The 20,094-nt window shown below is 40.0% G+C and overlaps 1 protein-coding gene across 3 annotated transcripts in view; it reads left to right on the forward strand.

Moving 5' to 3' along the window:
* The window catches only part of LOC130914828 (upstream stimulatory factor 2), a 41,249-nt gene that overhangs the window by 2,907 nt on the left and 18,248 nt on the right, over positions 1-20,094 (forward strand). The window contains exons 1-5 of one of the 3 annotated variants that reach the window (XM_057834359.1): positions 1,675-1,778; positions 1,843-1,962; positions 8,370-8,526; positions 15,175-15,262; positions 19,104-19,142. In XM_057834359.1, coding sequence (XP_057690342.1) covers positions 1,755-1,778; positions 1,843-1,962; positions 8,370-8,526; positions 15,175-15,262; positions 19,104-19,142 — 428 coding nt within the window. In that variant the 5' untranslated portion in view covers positions 1,675-1,754. Of the gene's footprint in view, positions 1-1,674; positions 1,779-1,842; positions 1,963-8,369; positions 8,527-15,174; positions 15,263-19,103; positions 19,143-20,094 lie in introns of those variants that run through there. The other 2 variants (XM_057834357.1, XM_057834358.1) reach the window with 2 other exon arrangements.

The following is a 20,094-nucleotide window of genomic DNA, read 5'->3' on the forward strand; positions in this document are numbered from 1 at the left end:
GTTCCGGTTTGTGTGTGAAAACACCGGCTCTGAAGTACGTGCGTTATTAGGTTCGAGCGTTTACGTCACAGAATGGGGGAACGTGAGATTTGACAACAACGCAGCCATATTGGAAGCAGGTCTGGCTCGCGGGACATTAAACTTTAAACTGCCAGTTCGATAAAGACACAAGCTCGTTACTTAGGGGAAGAACAGATATTGTGATCAAACTTAAGGATGTGAACAATGTTGACCCTGACGAGCAAGCCGAAGACAAATGGAGTAAAGATGTCGACGGGCTTCCACAATTACGCCAAATGGACATTCTGCTATATTTATTGTTTGGTGTATGTTACTAAACTTATCAGCGATTCCGAAATTACAAATCGCTACAAAGCTACGAACAGTTTTGCTGGGGATGGGTGCAGGACCTGTACATTATGACCGTATCAAACGGCAACTCCATCGTTCTTGCAAAGGTAGGCTAGGAGTGTTTACTATTTTCATTGTCATGAACCTGAACGCACCCCAAGTTTTGGATGACAAATAAACAGAGCAGAGTAGACTCGCTACGGCTGGTAATTTCTTGAATTTATTCAAAGTAAGTCATGCACCGCTTTTGACCGTCAGTAACGGTAAAGGCGGAAAAAATAATTAGTTAGATTACCCCGTCACGGAAAAAATAACGGCATTATTCCCAACACTGCTTATTACTTATTCATCCTTCACATAGCCGCTGGAAACAGAAATGTTGTTTAATCCATCTGCAGGCAACCGGGAGATAAATTTTTGATTGATTGATGATTTTACGATACTGTGCGGGTGTGCGCTGGTGCGCCTCAATGGAAACGCAGCGCTGGCCCTCAAGGGAAACAGTCTTCATTAAGGCAAAACATTACCGCGCTTGTCCACTGGCGTTGCTAAAACCGGCCAAGTATTGCTTTAAACACTTTATTACAGCTGTGCGCATCATCTTGCTTTTCTGTTAGACGCTCCCCTCGCCTAACCACACCCACTTTACGCCCATAAACTGGGGCCATTAGAGGCCCGGGCCCAAAAGGGGTTGCACCCCTAGCACCCCTCTGAGTTCTGCGCTGCCCAGTCAATTTGGATTGGATGTCTAGCGCTTTCAATGACACTGAACATGAGCATCCACAACCAGTCCTCCTAGTTTAAATGAATTGCATATACAGTGTATTGTTTCAATGGCAGGACTGAGTTACTCACATTTAACTCAACATAAAAGTAATGATGTCAGTGCATTGCCTTTGATGGGAATGTCGACCCTACCAATATGGCCGCCACATAGGCTTGTCATTTTACTACAGAGTGCTCACTTATCTTGTTGACGTCTGAGAAAGGTGATCATTCACTATCATGACTGATGATGTGACATTTAGTTAAAAAAAAGATACACTTTTTGTAAAATAAAAAAATAAAAAAATCTAATTATTATGGCCATTGGCCGCCTTACCCTTCTCAATAGTAGTATAGATCAATTTGTACTAGTAAATTAGTGTGGCATTCGAGTTGTTACACGGTCATCTGGTCCGTTTTGGCGTAAACATGGTTTGAGAGGGAGAGAAAAAGCATGAGCAGTATCATGTGATATCAGTCCGGGCCGGGATTGGCATGAGGCCGCCGTCACATGTTTGTCAGGGGAGGGTGAGAGTCACATGACGTGGGGTAACAAATTGGGTCTCCCTTGCAAACAAGGCCATTTTCAGTTTGTGTGAAATTCAGTCTGAAGCATTCTGTGTTGGACCTTGTGGGAGATGATCAACAAATCTACCAGCCAGGTATGCATTGTGTAGACACAGTACATCTTTTACTTTTTTACTTTTTTTCTTTGCACCTTTGCAGGTGACGTACCGGGTGGTCCAGGTCACTGACCAGCACCATGAGGGACGGGACGACAGTGACGGAGCGGTGAGCGTTGTTTCCACGGCGGCCTTCAGTGGTGCTCCGCAGGCTGTTGCTCAGGTACCAACGTTCTTCCTTTATTAGTATTTATTTTGCTATTTCTTTTAATTGTATTTAATATTTTATGTTTCAAATGTCTCACCACATGTTGAATCTTTTAATATCCTCCTGAATATTGAATGCAAACATGAAATACTGTGCTGTACCATGTATTGGGACTTTTCGAGTGAGGATTCATTGTTATTGTATAGGCTTCCTTTGGCCTTTAGAGGGCGTCGCTCACCTGTGCGCTGACAGCACATTGGACAACCACTTTATTAGGTACACCGACGTAGTCAATGAGGTAGATTTAAAAAAAAAAAAGTATCCATGTAAGTATGTAAAATAGGTTATTTTGCAAAATAAATATATTTAATCTTGTTGCAAAAAAATACTAAACCAGCTATTTAATATGTGAAATTGATCGTTCATCAATGTTCTTTTACTAGAGTGTAAAACAACCATATTGAATGAAATAATGAATACATTTCATTCTTTTCATGCACAGATTAGTTTTTTACCCCTTAAATTTTTAAAAATACATTCTCATAGAAGAAAGCAACTCTTGAATAGATGACTACTGTTCCTGAAGGGGTTAACTATCAATTTGGTCTGAAAAATAAATAAACAGCAGGGTCTTATAAAGTCTTAAAAGTCTTAAAAAGGCTTTGAATTCTTTCTACTCTGTCATACTCAAATTTTGGACGGCGCTGTCTGGCAAAATTTTCAGACATTCTTGTAGTATTATTCATATTTTGCAAATTGGTTGGCCTTGAAATTTCCTCTTGGATTGAATCTGTTCTTGGCGAGCTTAAAAAATCTTAACTTTCACTTGATAAAACCTGTAGGAAAACTGCTACTGAATCTCAGTATAAATGTTAGGTGGGTTGAATTGGCAAACAGCCATACTTGGCCAACTCATGGTTTCATCAGAATTCTGCTCATGCCCCTGCGGGGACAGAACTTATTTACATTTAAAAAAACAAAAAAAAACAACAACTTTGTTTTTAATCAATGTACAGGTAGTATCTGGGTTTCAACGTACCGTAAATGTAATAATTATGACATAAGAGAGATATATATAAAAGAAAACAATGATTTGTACATGTGTATACATGCATGTATCTTAACATTTTTAAATACTGTATTTTTTTTTAATTTAAAAAAAAATCTACTATGGACTGAGGGCGCGAAGTTTGAAACGCGAACTACCGCAGGATCACTGTATTACATATGTACGGTGGAAATATGTGCGTCTGTTGTGGCCAAAACTGCACTGCATTTTAATAAGAATACACTGAATATACACTTTAAAACAGAGTGTTATCTTGTCAAGGCGAAATGTTCTGTTTCCAACCTCTTGTTAGATTGCGTAGGTGTACCTAATGACATAGCCACCGAGTGTATAGCTACAGAGGCACTTTAATTTGGAGTGCTCTACCCTTGAACATTCATACGAGGAAGGACTTAATGAGAAAATGGATTCCTACTGACCTTGAATGTAGGCAAGGCATGCTACCTCAAAATAGGTACCCCCACACATCTAATTTAGGCCCTGCGAAGGCTTTCTCAGAATTGCTGTTTATTTGATGGAATAAATAGCTTTTTTTAAGGCGGCACGCCTGGTGAAAATGTATGTATTTTAGGCCTTGCAGGCACAAATGTATTACTTTGCTCGCTGCCAGTGACGACGATGAACACTTAATCCATTTGACCCATTACAAATGTGACATGCATCAAGTCGTGTTGCAACGTAAAGGTATTCAAAGTTAAGCGAAGCGGCACATTTGCATACCTATTTGTGCAAAAATGTGAAAATATTAGGGCTGTCAAACAATTAAAATTTTTAATCGAGTTAATTACAGCTTAATTAATTGTAATTAACCGTAATTCAAACTATCTATAAAATATGCCAGATTTTTCTGTAAATTATTATTGGAATGGAAAGATAAGACACAAGATGGATATACACATTCAACATACGGTACATAAGTACTGTATTTGTTTATTATAACAATAAATGAACAAGATGGCATCAACATTATTAACATTCTGTTAAAGCGATCCATGGATAGAAAGACTTGTGGTTCGTAAAAGATAAATGTTAGTATAAGTTATAGAAATTTTATATTAAAACCCCTCTAAATGTTTTCGTTTGAATGAAATTAGTAAAATTTTCAATCAAAAAATAAACGAGTAGCCCGCCATTGTTGATGTCAATAATTACACAATGCTCATGGGCGCTGAAGCCCATAAAATCAGTCGCACCCAAGCGCCAGCAGAGGGCGACAAAACTCCAAAAAACACAAGTAACAAGTGGACATTGCACTGTCCTGTCATTTTAATCTTTTTGAGCGGGGCATTTGCGTTAATTGCGTCAAATATTTTAACGTGATTAATTAAAAAAAAAAAAAAACGCACGTTAACACGATCATTTTGACAGCCCTAGAAAATATATAATTATCTACTAGTACTTGTAGTTGATTTGAACTATTAAGACTTTAAAAGTGAATGTGACATGATAAAAAAAATCTTAAATCGCATAACAATTGGAATAAAACCATATTTTGAGACTATTCGACTACGGACAACAATTTGGCAAAGCGCAGATGACGAGAAATGAGTCTTTAAATCTGCCGTTTAGCTCCTATCTTTATAGCTCTCTGGTGCCTCCATCTTGGTGATGATTTCAGAGAAAGCGATTTCAGCGGATTTAGCATCGAGCCCAATGGGGGAGGACGTTTTTCAGCGATTCTGGTTCAAGTGTGGATTTTTCAAACGATACTGTCGATCCAGAGGAAGTTTGTGACATACAGCCATATATTGTTTGAGGCATATTTAGAGGAGGAAGAAGTTCAGAATGAGAAAAAGATGACAGAGACAACAAACATGAGGCTGATGATTAGAGTAGACTGCAAAATGTCATCATTGTTTTTTATCGCTCCAATATTTTTCCAGGATGTTCTTTGTATCTTAAGTATTTTCCCTAATTGTTAAATAAATTGCGTGGTCATGACACATAACATTTCCCTGCCAGGGACTCGGGGACGGAGGAAAAAGTGTAAACAAAAGGGGTGGATGAGAGCTAGGCTACATGCTAACCCGAACCGAGAGGTTCTTTGAAGTCTCTTCCTCGCCTTTCGAACACAAAAAAAATCACACAAAACTACCCTGACTCATGTCACACACGGCAGCGGGGATGATTGCCTTCACCGATCGGCCAGCCCCCGGCGGCAAGCAAGTTTCGGCTCATCGTTCCCCTGCGGCGACCCCGGCAGTCAGGCAGTACTCGTCGCTGGGGACGCAGCAGGGGAATGAAACCTGAAAACTGCGTATTCTCTAGGAGTGGGAACCTCTTGGTACCTGACGATATGATACGATTTGCGATACAAAGCTCACGATGACGATAATCTGACGATATGGCAATACAACGATTATCGATACATTGGTCAGGAAATCATTCTAGGATATTTTACAAACAACTAATAAAAAGAAAAACAAGCTTCTGCTGTGAATTGCAATGAGTTTATCACTAGTAGACGTCCAATCCATTTGAACTGGGAGGGTGGCAGCGAATGAACATTAGTTCATCCATCCATCCATCCCTCCCACTTCAAACGGATTGAACGTCTATGGCTGTCAGTGGTAGCCAATGCCAGGCAATGAGGTAATTTTGGGCCATATAAGGTCATTTACCTGTTGATTTTCAGTTACTTCCTGTTGATTTTGGGTTACAGAACAGGAAGTGACCTGGGAATCACCCAAATGAATAGGCAGTGACTCAAACTCAACAGGAAATGACCTCTAAATGCCCTAAAATGAACAGCAAGTGACCTGTAAATGCCCTAAAAATCACAGAATGACTGTGAATGCTCTGGTTTCGAATCAACGAACGTTCCTAGTCTAAATGGATTGGGCGTGGAGCACCATCAATACAGCCTTAGTTTTAACTGAGACACTATTATGGTGGAAGATTTTTATTTTTTTAGACATTGACAGCTTTTTAAAGCAATATCTCAATTCTTGTCAGGAGCATATCGATACGCTTTTGGGATACAAAGTATCACGATATATCACCATTTTGATATTTTGTCACTTCCCTAGTATTCTTGGTGTACAAACCGGTCGATGTCAGACCGGTCGGGTGCTTGAGCCCAAGCCGAGTATAGCGCTCTCTAGGCGGGCATGTGAAGAGCGGGGTGGAAGTCTCGACACAATCGAGAACTGGAGACGAGAGTGGGGTGCTCCCCGAGCCCAAGTGGAGTAATAACGCTCTATAGGTGGGCACGCAGAGAATGCCAAGCTGGTGGAAGTCTTGACACAATCGAGAACCGGAGATGAGAGGGCGTGGCTGCCTCAGCACGGGCACGCCCGCCTACATCGGCCGGTGACCAAGGTGTGCGACAAGCCGGCGGTCGTCGGCCGAGGGTGTCTCGGTGGACAGGGAGCATTGTCACCCACAAAATGCAAGCAACCTCTTTTTTAAAAAATGTGTGCCATGATCCCAGTATTTGACATAATATAAAGCACCTAGCTTACTCACTTGTTCGTCTGTCTAATGGTCCCTCGCTTGTCAGACTTGTTTTGGCCATTCTTTGCGGTGAACGGGATCTTTTGGAAACCCAGAAAGGCTCACACCACTCTCCTTGGTGTAGCAACAAAAGCCTGCATTGGGCTGGCGTGATATGAAAAATTAGTGAATTAACCCGCAAAATCAGATGAATCCGCAGTCCTTTTGCGTACAATAGTATGGCTGTATAGTCAAGATGTCTCCCTTTGACTTCACATCCACCATCTTCCTCAATCCGAGTCTTTGGCCGAAAGTCTCTCATTTTCATAGCGCCGGATAAAAAAAATTGAATAAATATCTCATCTCAATCGCTTCAGCACACATCCAACTGGTCTATTTAATTCAGGGGCATAAAGTACCACGTGTAATATGAAATAAACATGTTTTTTTGTGTCACAGGCACTTTAAACACAATGTTGTCAATTAAATTGAATTTAGGGCTGCAGCTATCGATTATTTTAGGAGTCAAGTAATCTGGTAAGGAACATAAAAAGTTAAAATACCTGAGTTGAGCCTCAAACGGTATAAAAAATAAATGAGGATCTATGTACAGCAAAAGAACAATTGGCTAACTTACGTAGCAAAAGTCAGCTAGCTTAAATGCTAAAAAATGCTAACTTTTTTTTTTTTTTTTTTACATTGCTCTTAACAAATGGTTCAAACACATATGCCCACAAAAACGGCTAAATATACCTATAAAGTAAATTACATATACATTTACAAAAACATTAGCTCAAACAAAAACCTAGCTTATGTTGGTCTTAACAGGGAGCAGCTGCATTCAGCCATGTGAAATGAGGTGGACTGGAGGGCAGTGTATCCACCCAAATCAATACAACTAAATGCAAACACTTTCAAAACAAACCAATACAACGCCACTTTAACTAAACGAATACTTGAAGCAGCAAAATTTAATTTGATTCTTTTTTTCGAATCGAATCCTCGAGTTAATCGATTAATTGTTGCAGCACCAATTGAGTTGTCTGTTTTTTTTCTTTGGGTTAATTTTCCTGCGTTGTTTTGTCTTGAATGCATCACATACTGCATGTTTTGCGAGGGAGAGTGGTCAAGACTCCTGGCATGCATCGCCTTTTGTAAAACTTTATCAATAATTAATTAAATTAATTAATTGAATAATTGTATTACGGTATTTTTGTTAGTGGCTAATTCCCACTCAGTTTAGTAGGAGTGGCTGCCACTTTTTGTGATCACACATCTCATAATGTATAAATTTTTCCATTAGCTGTTTTATTTATGCACCATTAGTTTGAGTCGTGTGTTGCCTGATGAGACTGTCAACAATTGACTACTGACATTTATGGATTCAGAGACATCTAGTGGTTGTTCCTCACTATTGCTGATAGACGTACTAACTTTTTAGTATATTAAATGGTCGGTGTACATAGCCCATGCTTTAAAAAATGACAATAGTAACGATAGAGGGGAAATATGACTAGAGTGAATTATAATTAATACCAAGCACTTAAAATGGGTTTGCTTCCTCTTTAAAAATGGGTCAATTTGATCTGCCACATAGCAGGAGGGTTAATGACTTGTCAAACTCGCAAAGTGGAATGGAGGGTGAAACATTTGTCTGCCAAGGGTGAAAATTCTAAATTAACTGTTGGGTTTGAACCAGATTTGTTCGGCAGGAACGGTGCTTATTTTAGCTCTAGCCCACTTCCTTTTTTCCACTTTATCGCAGCTGTCAAACCACTTTGCCGCGCCAGGGATGGGCGGGGGGTCTCGCACAGCACAGACTCGCATTTGGTTTGACAAGAGAGCGAGGCGGTCTTTTTACCTGCCGCCCGCTCATGCTCGCCTCGTCCGCCGTCTGTCTCTCTTTTATCTGTCACAGGCGGTGATCCAGAACCCTTTCAGTAATGGAGGAAGCCCAGCAGGGGAGTCGGCGGGAGGTGAGGCGCGCTTCGCCTACTTCCCTGCAGCGGCGGTGAGCGACGGGACCGTCTCCGTGCAGGCCTCCGCCGCCGACCCGACCCTCACACAGGCGGGAGGTGAGTGCCTGAGGGGGTCTCACGCTCAATTTGGGGAGAAGCACACTAAAGACACTGTAACATGAGGCGGGGTGGGGGTGGGGTGGGGGGGGGGTTCTTTCATTTTATGACATTTCAAGTTTTTTTCTTGCCTTTCTTAAAGACCAAATGTGAAGTAAGGTTGGCCAACCATGTTTTTGAATAATATCAATTATATATAATAACAATTATAAGCATATTTTCGGTATTTTTTTTAACGCAACCCTTCCAGATTCTTTGTTTAACCCATTGCAAAGCCCTTGACAGCGAAAATGCTTTTCTTCGACAATCTTCAGAAATCACGTCACACAGAGAACTGCAAGGGAAGTCAGCCATAGAACAGTATTGTTGCATTGCTTCTCGGTAAGATGCCACGGCGGTGTGTGGCGATGTGTTGTTCTCAATCTTAAAGAAAAGTTGTATGAGTGGCCAAAGGCTAGTCGAGCACGTAAATGGACATCTTTCGTTCGCACGAAGCGAATTAATTTCTCGCCATCATCGAGTAGTGTTCTCTGCTACAAACACTTCGAAGATGCCTGCTTCCTCAACCGGTCTGCTTATGATCAAGGATTTGCAAAAACGTGTGATTTTTGGATAGATGACTGATTACTTTGTCAAAGCAGAGCTGCTAGCTGTTGTGGAATGAACAGTAGAATGTAGCGACATTAGCCGAAAGGTAACTTGAGGCAAAACCCCGATCGTGTTGTTGAATGAACAGTAGAAGCTAGCGACGTTAGCCGAAAGCTAACTCGTACCAATCCCCGATCATAGTTGTATTGAGTTCATTTTGCCTCACTTATAAATTCGTCAAAACTTTTGTTTTATCCCAGGCAATAGTAGGTGGTTTATTTACCCGACATGTTTCGGCGAACACTTCCGCCTTCGTCAGAGTCCGAAGGCGAAAGTGTTCGCCGAAACATGTCAGGTAAATAAAAGCTAACGTTGCTAGCTTATACTGTTCATTACACAACATGATCGGGGATTCGTCAAAACTTTTCTTTTATCCCAGGCAATAGTAGGTGGTTCATTTACCTGGCATGCTTCAAATCATAAAAATAATAACAGCCAAATCTTACCAATCTTGTAATCTCGATGGGTCTTGTCTCCATTCCATGTCAGGTAGTCTGGGCACATTGTTTGCATCCTGATTAGCGTCTGGCTAATACATGCACGGTCCAACATAAAATTCCAACCTCCTCCTCTTCCTCCAACTCTTCAAAATCTTGGATCTCCTCACTTGCACTCGATTTTTCGCTTATATCGCTGTTTGAATTATTGTTTGAAGGGCTTTGTATGGCGGCCGTATGGAGCGCTGCCATCTCTCTTCTCGGTGTGACGTATCACTTCCGGGTTCGTCTCCTTTCAGGCTTGAACTTGGGAAACGCGATTATTTTGTCAAATATACAACATATAAATCATTTTTTCATGCTTTATTTGTTGGACAATATTTAATTACATTAATTGTGACCCTGTTTGGCATTTTAAGAAATTACTTCACATTTGGTGTTTAACAATTTATTTCCTCTTGCAACACCATTCTTTTTGCATTCTAGCATTCTTACATTTATCGATTTATTAAGCATCTTCGAATGGAAATTGATCAAAACGTAAACATTGATTCATATCGTCATCATTTTGAAATGCTGTTTTCTTAAAAAGAATTGTTTTTATTTGAATATCTGAAAAGAATTATTAACAACATTGTTGAAATATTAAAATTGCCTGGCTTGTATTTTTTATTTCTTTAGGTGAAATGGATCTGATTGCATTAAACGTGTACATAATATTGTATTGACTGAAGGGCCTTGAATAATATCGAATCTTTGCAAAATGTAATACTGGAAATTTCTGTATTGCTCAAAAAAAAAAAAGAATATCGTATCATCATAAAACTTGTGATTTACATGCCGAGTTTGCACCCGCTTTTGGCCCACCCATTATTCCTATTCTACAAAGTTAATTGAGAATTTATAGACATACAAGGATAGTGCAAAATCTTAATGAGTCACTCTGAGATGTGTGTCTGTGTGTGTAAGCCAATTCAGCGTACAATTACTTTAGATGTGGTATGATTTATGATTGACAGTTACGCTAATCCAACCGTCTTAAGTAGCAATTTACAACTATGAGCTAATTTCATTACAGGCGCATCACATAAATACATCACTGATACACTCGCATATTTGTGAAGTGACATATAGTGGGACATCTAGTCATAGGACATCATGGATCTAAACTTCTATAAAGTTACGTTCAGTTTTAAAACGTGGTGCCAAGAAACTGATTAAGTGAATTGAGTAGCTTTGTTGAAAGGACTAAATTACACGCAAATTTCCGCTATTTGTGGCAGAGCTCAGCCCCTTTTCCAGGTAAATAGTGGGACATTACTGTATCCCATATACTTAATTTAATTCACTACACATGCTACGGTGGGTTTCCGCTTTTTTAAGTTCTAATCACATGTTTACTTGGCATCACATGAGTCCACATTGCACGGCTCACCAATTGCTCATCTTCTGTCTGGGATCAGATGCATCCAAGCTTCAAAACTAGTGATGTCTGGATCTGGTACTCCAGTTTCTGCGCCCAATACAGCTATTTAAGGAGTATCAGACAGTTTCGGATTTGGTGACAAGTAGGGGTGTGACAGAATATCGAAATGGTGATATATCATGATAGAGTGGTACCTCAACATACGATCGCTACGACACACTATCTTTTCGACATCCGTTGTAAAATTTGACTCGCCATTTGTTTCTACATCCGATGACATGCTCGAAATACGACGATTTATGGCAGCGCCGCAAGACGGACGCACGGCAGATTTTCTTGTGAGAGAAATCAACTGGGGTTCCAAAAAGGTTAGTGCAGGTGGTGAAAAAAGGAAAAAGCTGACGCTTACCATTGAAATGAAGATGGAAACGATAGAAAAACATGAGCATGATGTGCGCATCCGTGAACTGGCTCGACAATATGGCCGTAGAATGTCTACGATCTCGATGGTCTTCCTCCGACCTCCGTTCGCCAGTCCTTATAAGCTAAGGTGACAATTACAGTGGGGCAAATAAGTATTTAGTCAACCACCAATTGTGCAAGTTCTCCTAGTTGAAAAGATTAGAGAGGCCTGTAATTGTCAACATGGGTAAACCTCAACGATGAGAGACAGAATGTGGGGAAAAAAAAACAGAAAATCACATCGTTTGATTGTAAAAGAATTTATTTCCAAATTAGAGTGGAAATTAAGTATTTGGTCACCTACAAACAAGCAAGATTTCTAGCTGTAGAGGTCTAACTTCTTCTAACGAGGTCTAACGAGGCTCCACTCGAGTCGTTACCTGTATTAAGGACACCTGTTTTAACTCATTATCGGTATAAAAGACACCTGTCCACACCCTCAGTCAGTCAGACTTCAAATTCCACTATGGCCAAGACCAAAGAGCTGTCGAAGGACAGCAGAGACAAAATTGTAGACCTCCACCAGGCTGGGAAGACTGAATTTGCAATAGGTAAAACACTTGGTGTAAAGAAATCAACTGTGGTAGCAATTATTAGAAAATGGAAGACATACAAGACCACTGATAATCTCCCTCGATCTGGGGCTCCATGCATCCTGTTTTTCTGCAAAGGGACCAGGACGACTGATCTGTGTAAAGGAAAGAATGAATGGGGCCATGTATCGAGAGATTTTGAGTGAAAATCTCCTTCCATCAGCAAGGGCATTGAAGATGAGACGTGGCTCGGTCTTTCAGCATGACAATGATCCCAAACACGCAGCCAGGGCAACAAAGGAGTGGCTTCATAAGAAGCATTTCAAGGTCCTGGAGGTCTCCAGATCTCAACCCCATAGAAAATCTGTGGAGGGAGTTGAAAGTCCGTGTTGCCCAACAACAGCCCCAATGCATCACTGCTCTAGAGGAGGTCTGCATGGAGGAATGGGCCAAAATACCAGCAACAGTGTGTGAAAAGCTTGTGAAGAGTTACAGAAAACGTTTGGCCTCTGTTATTGCCAACAAAGGGAACATAACAAAGATTTGAGATGAACTTTTGGTATTGACCAAATACTTATTTTCCACCATGATTTGCAAATAAATTCTTTAATAATCAAACAATGTGATTTTCAGTTTTTTTTTTTTCCACATTCTGTCTCGGTTGAGGTTTACCCATGTTGACAATTACAGGCCTCTCTAATATTTTCAAGTGGGAAAACTTGCACAATTAGTGCTTGACTAAATACTTATTTGCCCCACTGTATTCTTGTGGTGAAATCACCAGCTTCATCAGGTTTTAATCATTTATTTCAGAGCTTGTGCAACACCCATTCTGTATGCCACAGTTGACACCAACAACAAAACATTAAAAGAGAAAGCGAAATCTCTTTAGCACTTTTCTCACTCTGTGACGTCAGCCACGTGGTGCGTTCAGGTACAGCAGGCAAAATACGTCCGGGACATTAGAACCCGATTTGTTCGCATTATTACAATAATTATTATAGTATATTATTCTGATTTTTATTTATAATTTATTTGTTTTGCTCTGTGTAATCGCCATTTGTAATAGTACCAGCAGTATTTATTAAAGATTTAGTGTAGGTTTTATGGTTGTGGAACGAATCAATGGAATTATAATGTACAGTATTCTTATGGGAGAATCCTGCTCGACATACGACCATTTCGACTTACAAACAAGGTCCTGGAACAAATTAACTTACTATGTAGAGGTACCACTGCACTTGATATCCCAAAAGATTATCGATATGCTCCTGCCAAGAATCAATATATTGTTTTTAAAAAGTGCCACTGTTTAAAAAATAAAAAAAGAACGAAAAAGTTGCTATCAAGATCTTCCACTAGAATAGTTAACTCAATGGCTGCCATTTACGGCGCGAGAGGCCCAGTCCATTTAGAGTGGGAGTGGTGAATGAATGTTCCTTTATTCAAAACCAGATCATTCACAGCAAGTCTTTTAGATATTGGGGGCATTTATAGGTAACTTTCTGTTCAATTTAGGCCATTTACTGGTCACTTCCTATTCTGTAACCTAAAAACAATAGGAACTGACCCATAAATGTCCCAAAATCAACAGGAAGTGACTCAAAAATGCCCAAAAATCAACAGGAAGTGACTGAAAACCAACAGCAAATGACCTGAAATTCCCCAAAATTAAACTCATTGGTTGCCATTGACTGCCATAGATGTCCAATCAGTGTAAAGTGGGAGGGATGGCAGCAGATGAACCCAATGTTCATTCGCTGCAACCCTCTCAGTTCTAATGAATTGGACGTCTACTGGTGATAAAACTCCAATTGACTGGTGATAAAATTCAATTCACAGCTTAAGGATGAAAACAGTAAAGAGTAAAATATTGAATAATTATTTCCTGACCCCTTTATCGACAATTGTTATCGTGAGCCTTGCATTGCAAATCGTATCGTAATGTACCCAGAGGTTCCCACCCCTAGTGAAAAGATCGGATCCGATCCAGTGTTTTCAGTACCAACGTGCTTTTCGGCTGCAGAAAATCAAACCACTAGGCAAATATGTCCACTGACTGAGACTACTGCTGTATAAAACCTAATGAGACTAACAGGGCATCATGTAATATTGATGAGGAAGTACCAGTAGAGCTCGGTTCATTACAAAAAATGTTTTTTTTTGCATTGCTTTTACTGGTTTAAAATATAGGTTTCATATTGGATCAGTATCGGCAAAAGCATATATTGAAAAAATTAGATTGAAGGGAAAAAAAAATCAACATTGAGACATCCCTATTCTAAACATAATGATAAGCAAATATACTGTGTCAGGAATCTTCAATTTGGTTCAGCACATGATATAAATTAATTTAATCAAAAGGCTCTTTTAATTTCAGATAAAATTACTTTCCACTGAAGTCTATTACTAATTTCCGCAAATGAAGTCATGATTGAAATATAAATATTTGTCTGCTAAACACTAGTAGGCTAAAAATGACTTAAAAATACAACAATACACGAGTTTCGGAATGTGACGCAATATTTTTGAGGTCTCTGTTTTGACCGTTAAAAATGTTCTCAAAACTCTCTAATTTGATGTCCTTTAGCCCACAGACACTCGTCTTTTGGCACATAGCGCTGATAAACGACACTCGAGCTGCCCATTGTGTCTCTAGTACATATTTTTTAGGACCGCGTGACACACGCACATGGAGAGGACAAATGAAAAGTGAGTAACGGCGGCAAGCGATCCACGTGAATGGATGGGCCTCATTTGTCACAATTGTAGCGCCGAGTCATGTGAGAGCGGCCGGCTGATGTGTCATACTTAGCAGTGAATTGTTGCTCAAACGGCCGACAGGTTTCTACTTGTTGATTTTTTTTTTTTTTTTTTGGGTGAAAACACATACCACTTTAAAAAAAATTAACAGCAGCATCTGGATAAAAACACGAACTAGGAACTCAATTTTCTTTCTAGTTTTATTCAACAGTGGTTCACTATTTTTAGACCTGTGTGACAGCCAGGATTGTTATAATGTTATTGAAAAAAACATTGCCATGAGAGGTAATAAATGTTATATGATGATAAGTGTGTACTCAGATACCGAGTGTCAGTGTGTTTGATGGGAGCAGATTAACTGATGCTATGCCTTCCATAGGCCAGTTCTACGTGATGATGACGCCTCCCGACGTCATTCAGACGGGCGCCACGAGAAGCATCGCCCCGCGCACGCAGCCCTTCCCTGCGTGAGTATATCACATTTCATAGAAACGCATAACAACATGACATATTTAGACTGGAATATATTTTTATTTATGTTTTTAAAAAGATTGGTGTATATTTTAATCAGCATTCTGGATGCCTTATTCTTTTCCAAAGATATCAAATTCTAACACATTTTGCTCCTATTTAAGATGCCCTGCCATTTATTTTTTAAAGAGTGGAATTTTTAAGCAATCTACTACATACACAGCAACAGTCGCTTGATGCACACTCCAAATACAAACAGAATGAATGAAGGTTGTTTTACACTGCTGGCATAAAAATCTAGAAGAGCACAGCCATATTTTTATATTTTTTAAGGTAACTCATAATATTTTATTATATGGGCTGTTAGTCAGGTATAGAGCTATAAAAGCAACTTATTGCCTATATTCACGACAGTTTCCTCGCACCATCCTACTTTTACACCCAATCGTGTTTCTGCTTTCATTTCTTCCTACTGTTGTTTTAGCTCTAAACTAACCTGATGCATCACGACAGTGGCTGGAACCTCTAAAGCAGAATGAAACCCGTTCCATCAAGATTGTTTTTCCACATAGACAATAATCTCAGGGAACTGGTTTCAGGGTCAAACGCTCATGGTTATGGAAACCTTTATTAACTGTGCAAGTAAGTGTCAAAGAAAGTAAAAAGAAATATTCGTTGGTTTTCTTTCCTGCTAATAGAGCAATTCCCGGCTGATTTTGGGCGACAGCCTTTTATATTGATGTTCACTCATTGTTTAGAAAGCCTAACATACAAATGATGTATGGAAAAGTTAACTAGAAAACTAGATAAAATCCAATCCTGCCACAGTTACTGTTAGCACCTACTTAACAATTATTTTGTTTATTCCCACTGTGTATTTACAGTGGGGCAAATAAGTATTTAGTCAACCACTAATTGTGCAAGTTCTCCCTCTTGAAAATATTAGAGAGGCCTGTAATTATCAACATGGGTAAACCTCAACCATGAGAGACAGAATGTGGGAAAAAAACAAAAACAAAACAGAAAATCACATTGTTTGATTTTTAAAGAATTTATTTAAAAATCATGGTGGAAAATAAGTATTTGGTCAATACCAAAACTTCATCTCAATACTTTGTTATGTACCCTTTGTTGGCAATAACGGAGGCTAAATGTTTTCTGTAACTCTTCACGAGCTTTTCACACACTGTTGCTGGTATTTTGGCCCATTGCTCCATGTAGATCTCCTCTAGAGCAGTGATGTTTTGGGGCTGTCGTTGGGCAACACGGACTTTCAACTCCCTTCACAGATTTTCTATGGGGTTGACATCTGGAGACTGGCAAGGCCACTCCAGGACCTTGAAATGCTTCTTACGAAGCCACCCCTTTGTTGCCCTGACTGTGTGTTTGGGATCATTGTCATGCTGAAAGACCCAGCCACGTCTCATCTTCAATGCCTTTGCTGATGGAAGGAGATTTTCACTAGAAATCTCTCGATACATGGCCCCATTCATTCTTTCCTTAAAAAAACAGCTCCAAAGCATGATGTTTCCACCCCATACTTCACAATGGGTATAGTGTTCTTCGGATGCAATTCAGTATTCTTTCTCCTCCAAACACGACAACCTGTGTTTCTACCCAAAAGTTCTATTTTGGTTTCATCTGACCATAACACATTCTCCCAGTCCATCCAAATGCTCTCTAGCGAACCGCAGATGGGCCTGGACGTGTACTTTCTTCAGCAGGGGGACACATCTGGCAGTGCAGGATTTGAGTCCCTGGCGGTGCATTGTTTTACTGATAGTAGCATTTGTTACTGTGGTCCCAGCTCTCTGTAGGTCATTCACTATGTCCCCCCGTGTGGTTCTGGGATTTTTGCTCACCGTTCTTGTTATCATTTTGACGCCACGGAGTGAGATCTTGCATGGAGCCCCACATCGAGGGAGATTATCAGAGGTCTTGAATGTCTTCCATTTTCTAATAATTGCTCCCACAGTTGATTTTTTTTACACCAAGCGTTTTACCGATTGCAGATTCAGTCTTCCCAGCCTGGTGCAGGTCTACAATTTTGTCTCTGGTGTCCTTCGACAGCTCTTTAGTCTTGGCCATTGTGGAGTTTGGAGTGTGACTGACTGAGGTTGTGGACAGGTGTCTTTTATACCGATAATGAGTTAAAACAGGTGCCATTAATGCAGGTAACGAGTGGAGCCTCGTTAGACCTCGTTAGAAGAAGTTAGACCTCTTTGACAGCCAGAAATCTTGCTTGTTTGTAGGTGACCAAATACTTATTTTCCACTCTAATTTGGAAATAAATTCTTTCAAAATCAAACAATGTGATTTTCTGTTTTTTTCCACACTCTGTCTCTCATGGTTGAGGTTTGCCCATGTTGACAATTACAGGCCTCTCTAATCTTTTCAAGTAGGAGAACTTGCACAATTGGTGGTTGACTAAATACTTATTTGCCCCACTGTTTGTACCCATCATCGCATGCACCTGTGCTCGTCTATCGGCGTGTATGTACGTGGGTATAACTGACGCCACAAAATGGCTGCGCTCATAAACAGTGCAATGTTTTGTGTTTAAACTTTGTTTAAAACCATATTTTCTCCATTAGCAAAGGTTGAATAAATTTTCTATCCGCATACTTGAGTACTTCAACTGTCTTTCACTTGAATGTCATTTATACTCGGGGTTGTCTGTCCCTTTAGCTAGCAAGATAAGTATTAAAAAAAATGAAAAAAAAAAAAAAAAACAGACATCTTTTTAAAGATATTTCTAAAGAGGAAAAACACCAGCAAGGAGACAGAAGAGCCTATGACTAACAAAACGAAAGCTACATTGAACAGACACATGAGACCTTTTCCAAATATGAATTTATCGCGATGGGTGATTCTCACGCACTAACCCTCTCAGCATAGTACGCAGTGACCACCTCTCCAATGAGGCAATAAAGCCTTCAAAATTGCTTGGTCTTCAAGTGTCAAAGTAATCTGCATTAAAAAAACAACCCCTTTGGGCTATTTATAAATGAAAAAGAAGGAACACGAAGTACAAAAACAATTACTGAGGTTCTCTACAAATCTACTTTTACAAATAAGAGCATCATACCTGGTGGCGACCCGTATTGCTAAGTAAGAAATTCATGTTGTATTTACAAATTATCATTTTCTGTGTTAGTTGTGTCATTTTTTGGGCAGGTATACTGATTTACATCACCCTAACTACTAGTCGATGAAAATATCTGACATTAATCTGTTATGTAGCGCAAAAAAGTTGGGGACCATTGGTATTGCCCTAAAAGTAATCGCCACAAAAGTGGATTAAAAGTACTGCTCCCATGCTGACCATGTCTGGCAGACAATTTATAGAGAATTTTTCAGCAGTGTTAACATATTTAAACTTTTCGGGCTTTCAACTTTGGAGGTTCCACCGCATACTGTATTTTGTTACGTATACAGCAAATCTATTCCGACTTAGTAGCGCTTCTCACGTGAAGCAAAATTAGCTGCCTTAAAAGGAAAGTTTTCCCCCGTCAGGGCAAAGCCGCTTACCTCGGCAACAAGCACATGACCAATTTTCAAATCGAGTTAAGTCAATATCGCTAGTCGTTAGCGTTTAGCTGCTACTAAAAAGTGCTGTTGTTGTTTGGCCACAAAAGACTCATTGTTCTGCGTTAACCACATGACAAACAGGAGGCACAGCATACGACAAAATGATATTTAAGGGTGTGTTGTTGTTGTGTGCATGATTGTTCCCGCCCGAGCGTTTTCCCGTTTTTGAGTGTGAACTAATCAACAGTGACATTCCCGTTTGCCAAAGTGAAGTAAAAACCTCCCCACCCTATGTGCCATCCGCAGAGATGAAAACCAGACGCTGCGGCACGAAGGTTTAAACTGGTGAGGAACGCTTTCCACATTTCCCCCTTCCTCCTCTTCCTCTCCTTCCTCTTTTTCCCATCACCACCATCACAGCAAATTCCTGTTTGCCGCAAATGAACTAATCAAATTAGATCCCGAGCCGAGAGAAGCAGCCTCCTCTCCTTCCCTTCCATCCCTCCCCTCTCCACCAATCCCCGGTGATTCTCCTCGCTCTTGATGTGTGAGACGCAGATGTAGCGTTCCCTCAGCGCTGACCCTCATCCATTGTTGTTAGCCCAGCAACTCATTCCCCCGTCAGGAATTAGAAATTAGGTCGCTGCGCTGCGTCTGGAAACAACATCTCCAGACTCGCTGCGCTTTGGCCTCGCACGTGTCTATATCGGCTGTATTATTTGTCCTGATAACGAAATGATGCACACTCGCCAGACAATTTATTAGGCTGGCAAGCTGATGGGATTCTGTTAAAAGCCTATTTCACATAGAGATCCTACAAAACGCCCATATTAGAGCCGTAACAAAAGACTGAAAAAGGGGATGTGAAAAGAGCTATACATAAAGTACCGTATTAGTTGTATTTAGAGTGTAGGCAAAGAACAAGCATTAAACACTATAGTATTTATAATCACCATATAATCGAGAAGAACAGGCTAGATACACTGCTGGCCAAAAGTATTGGCACCCCTACAATTCTGTCAGATAATGCTCGATTTCTTCCAGAAAATGATTGCATTTACAAATGCTTTGGTAGTAATATCTTCATTTATTTTACTTGCAATGAAAAAACAGAAAAGAGAATGGGGGAAAAAAATCAAATCATTATCATTTTACACAAAACTGCAAAAATGGGCCAGACAAAAGCATTGGCCCCCTCAGCCTTATACTTGGTAGCACAACTTTACAAAATAACTGTGAACAACCGCTTCCGGTATCCATCAATCAGTTTCTTACAATCTATTAGCACCCTTTGAAA

Source organism: Corythoichthys intestinalis, chromosome 4 (assembly GCF_030265065.1).
Source record: "Corythoichthys intestinalis isolate RoL2023-P3 chromosome 4, ASM3026506v1, whole genome shotgun sequence".
Classification (NCBI taxonomy): domain Eukaryota; kingdom Metazoa; phylum Chordata; class Actinopteri; order Syngnathiformes; family Syngnathidae; genus Corythoichthys; species Corythoichthys intestinalis.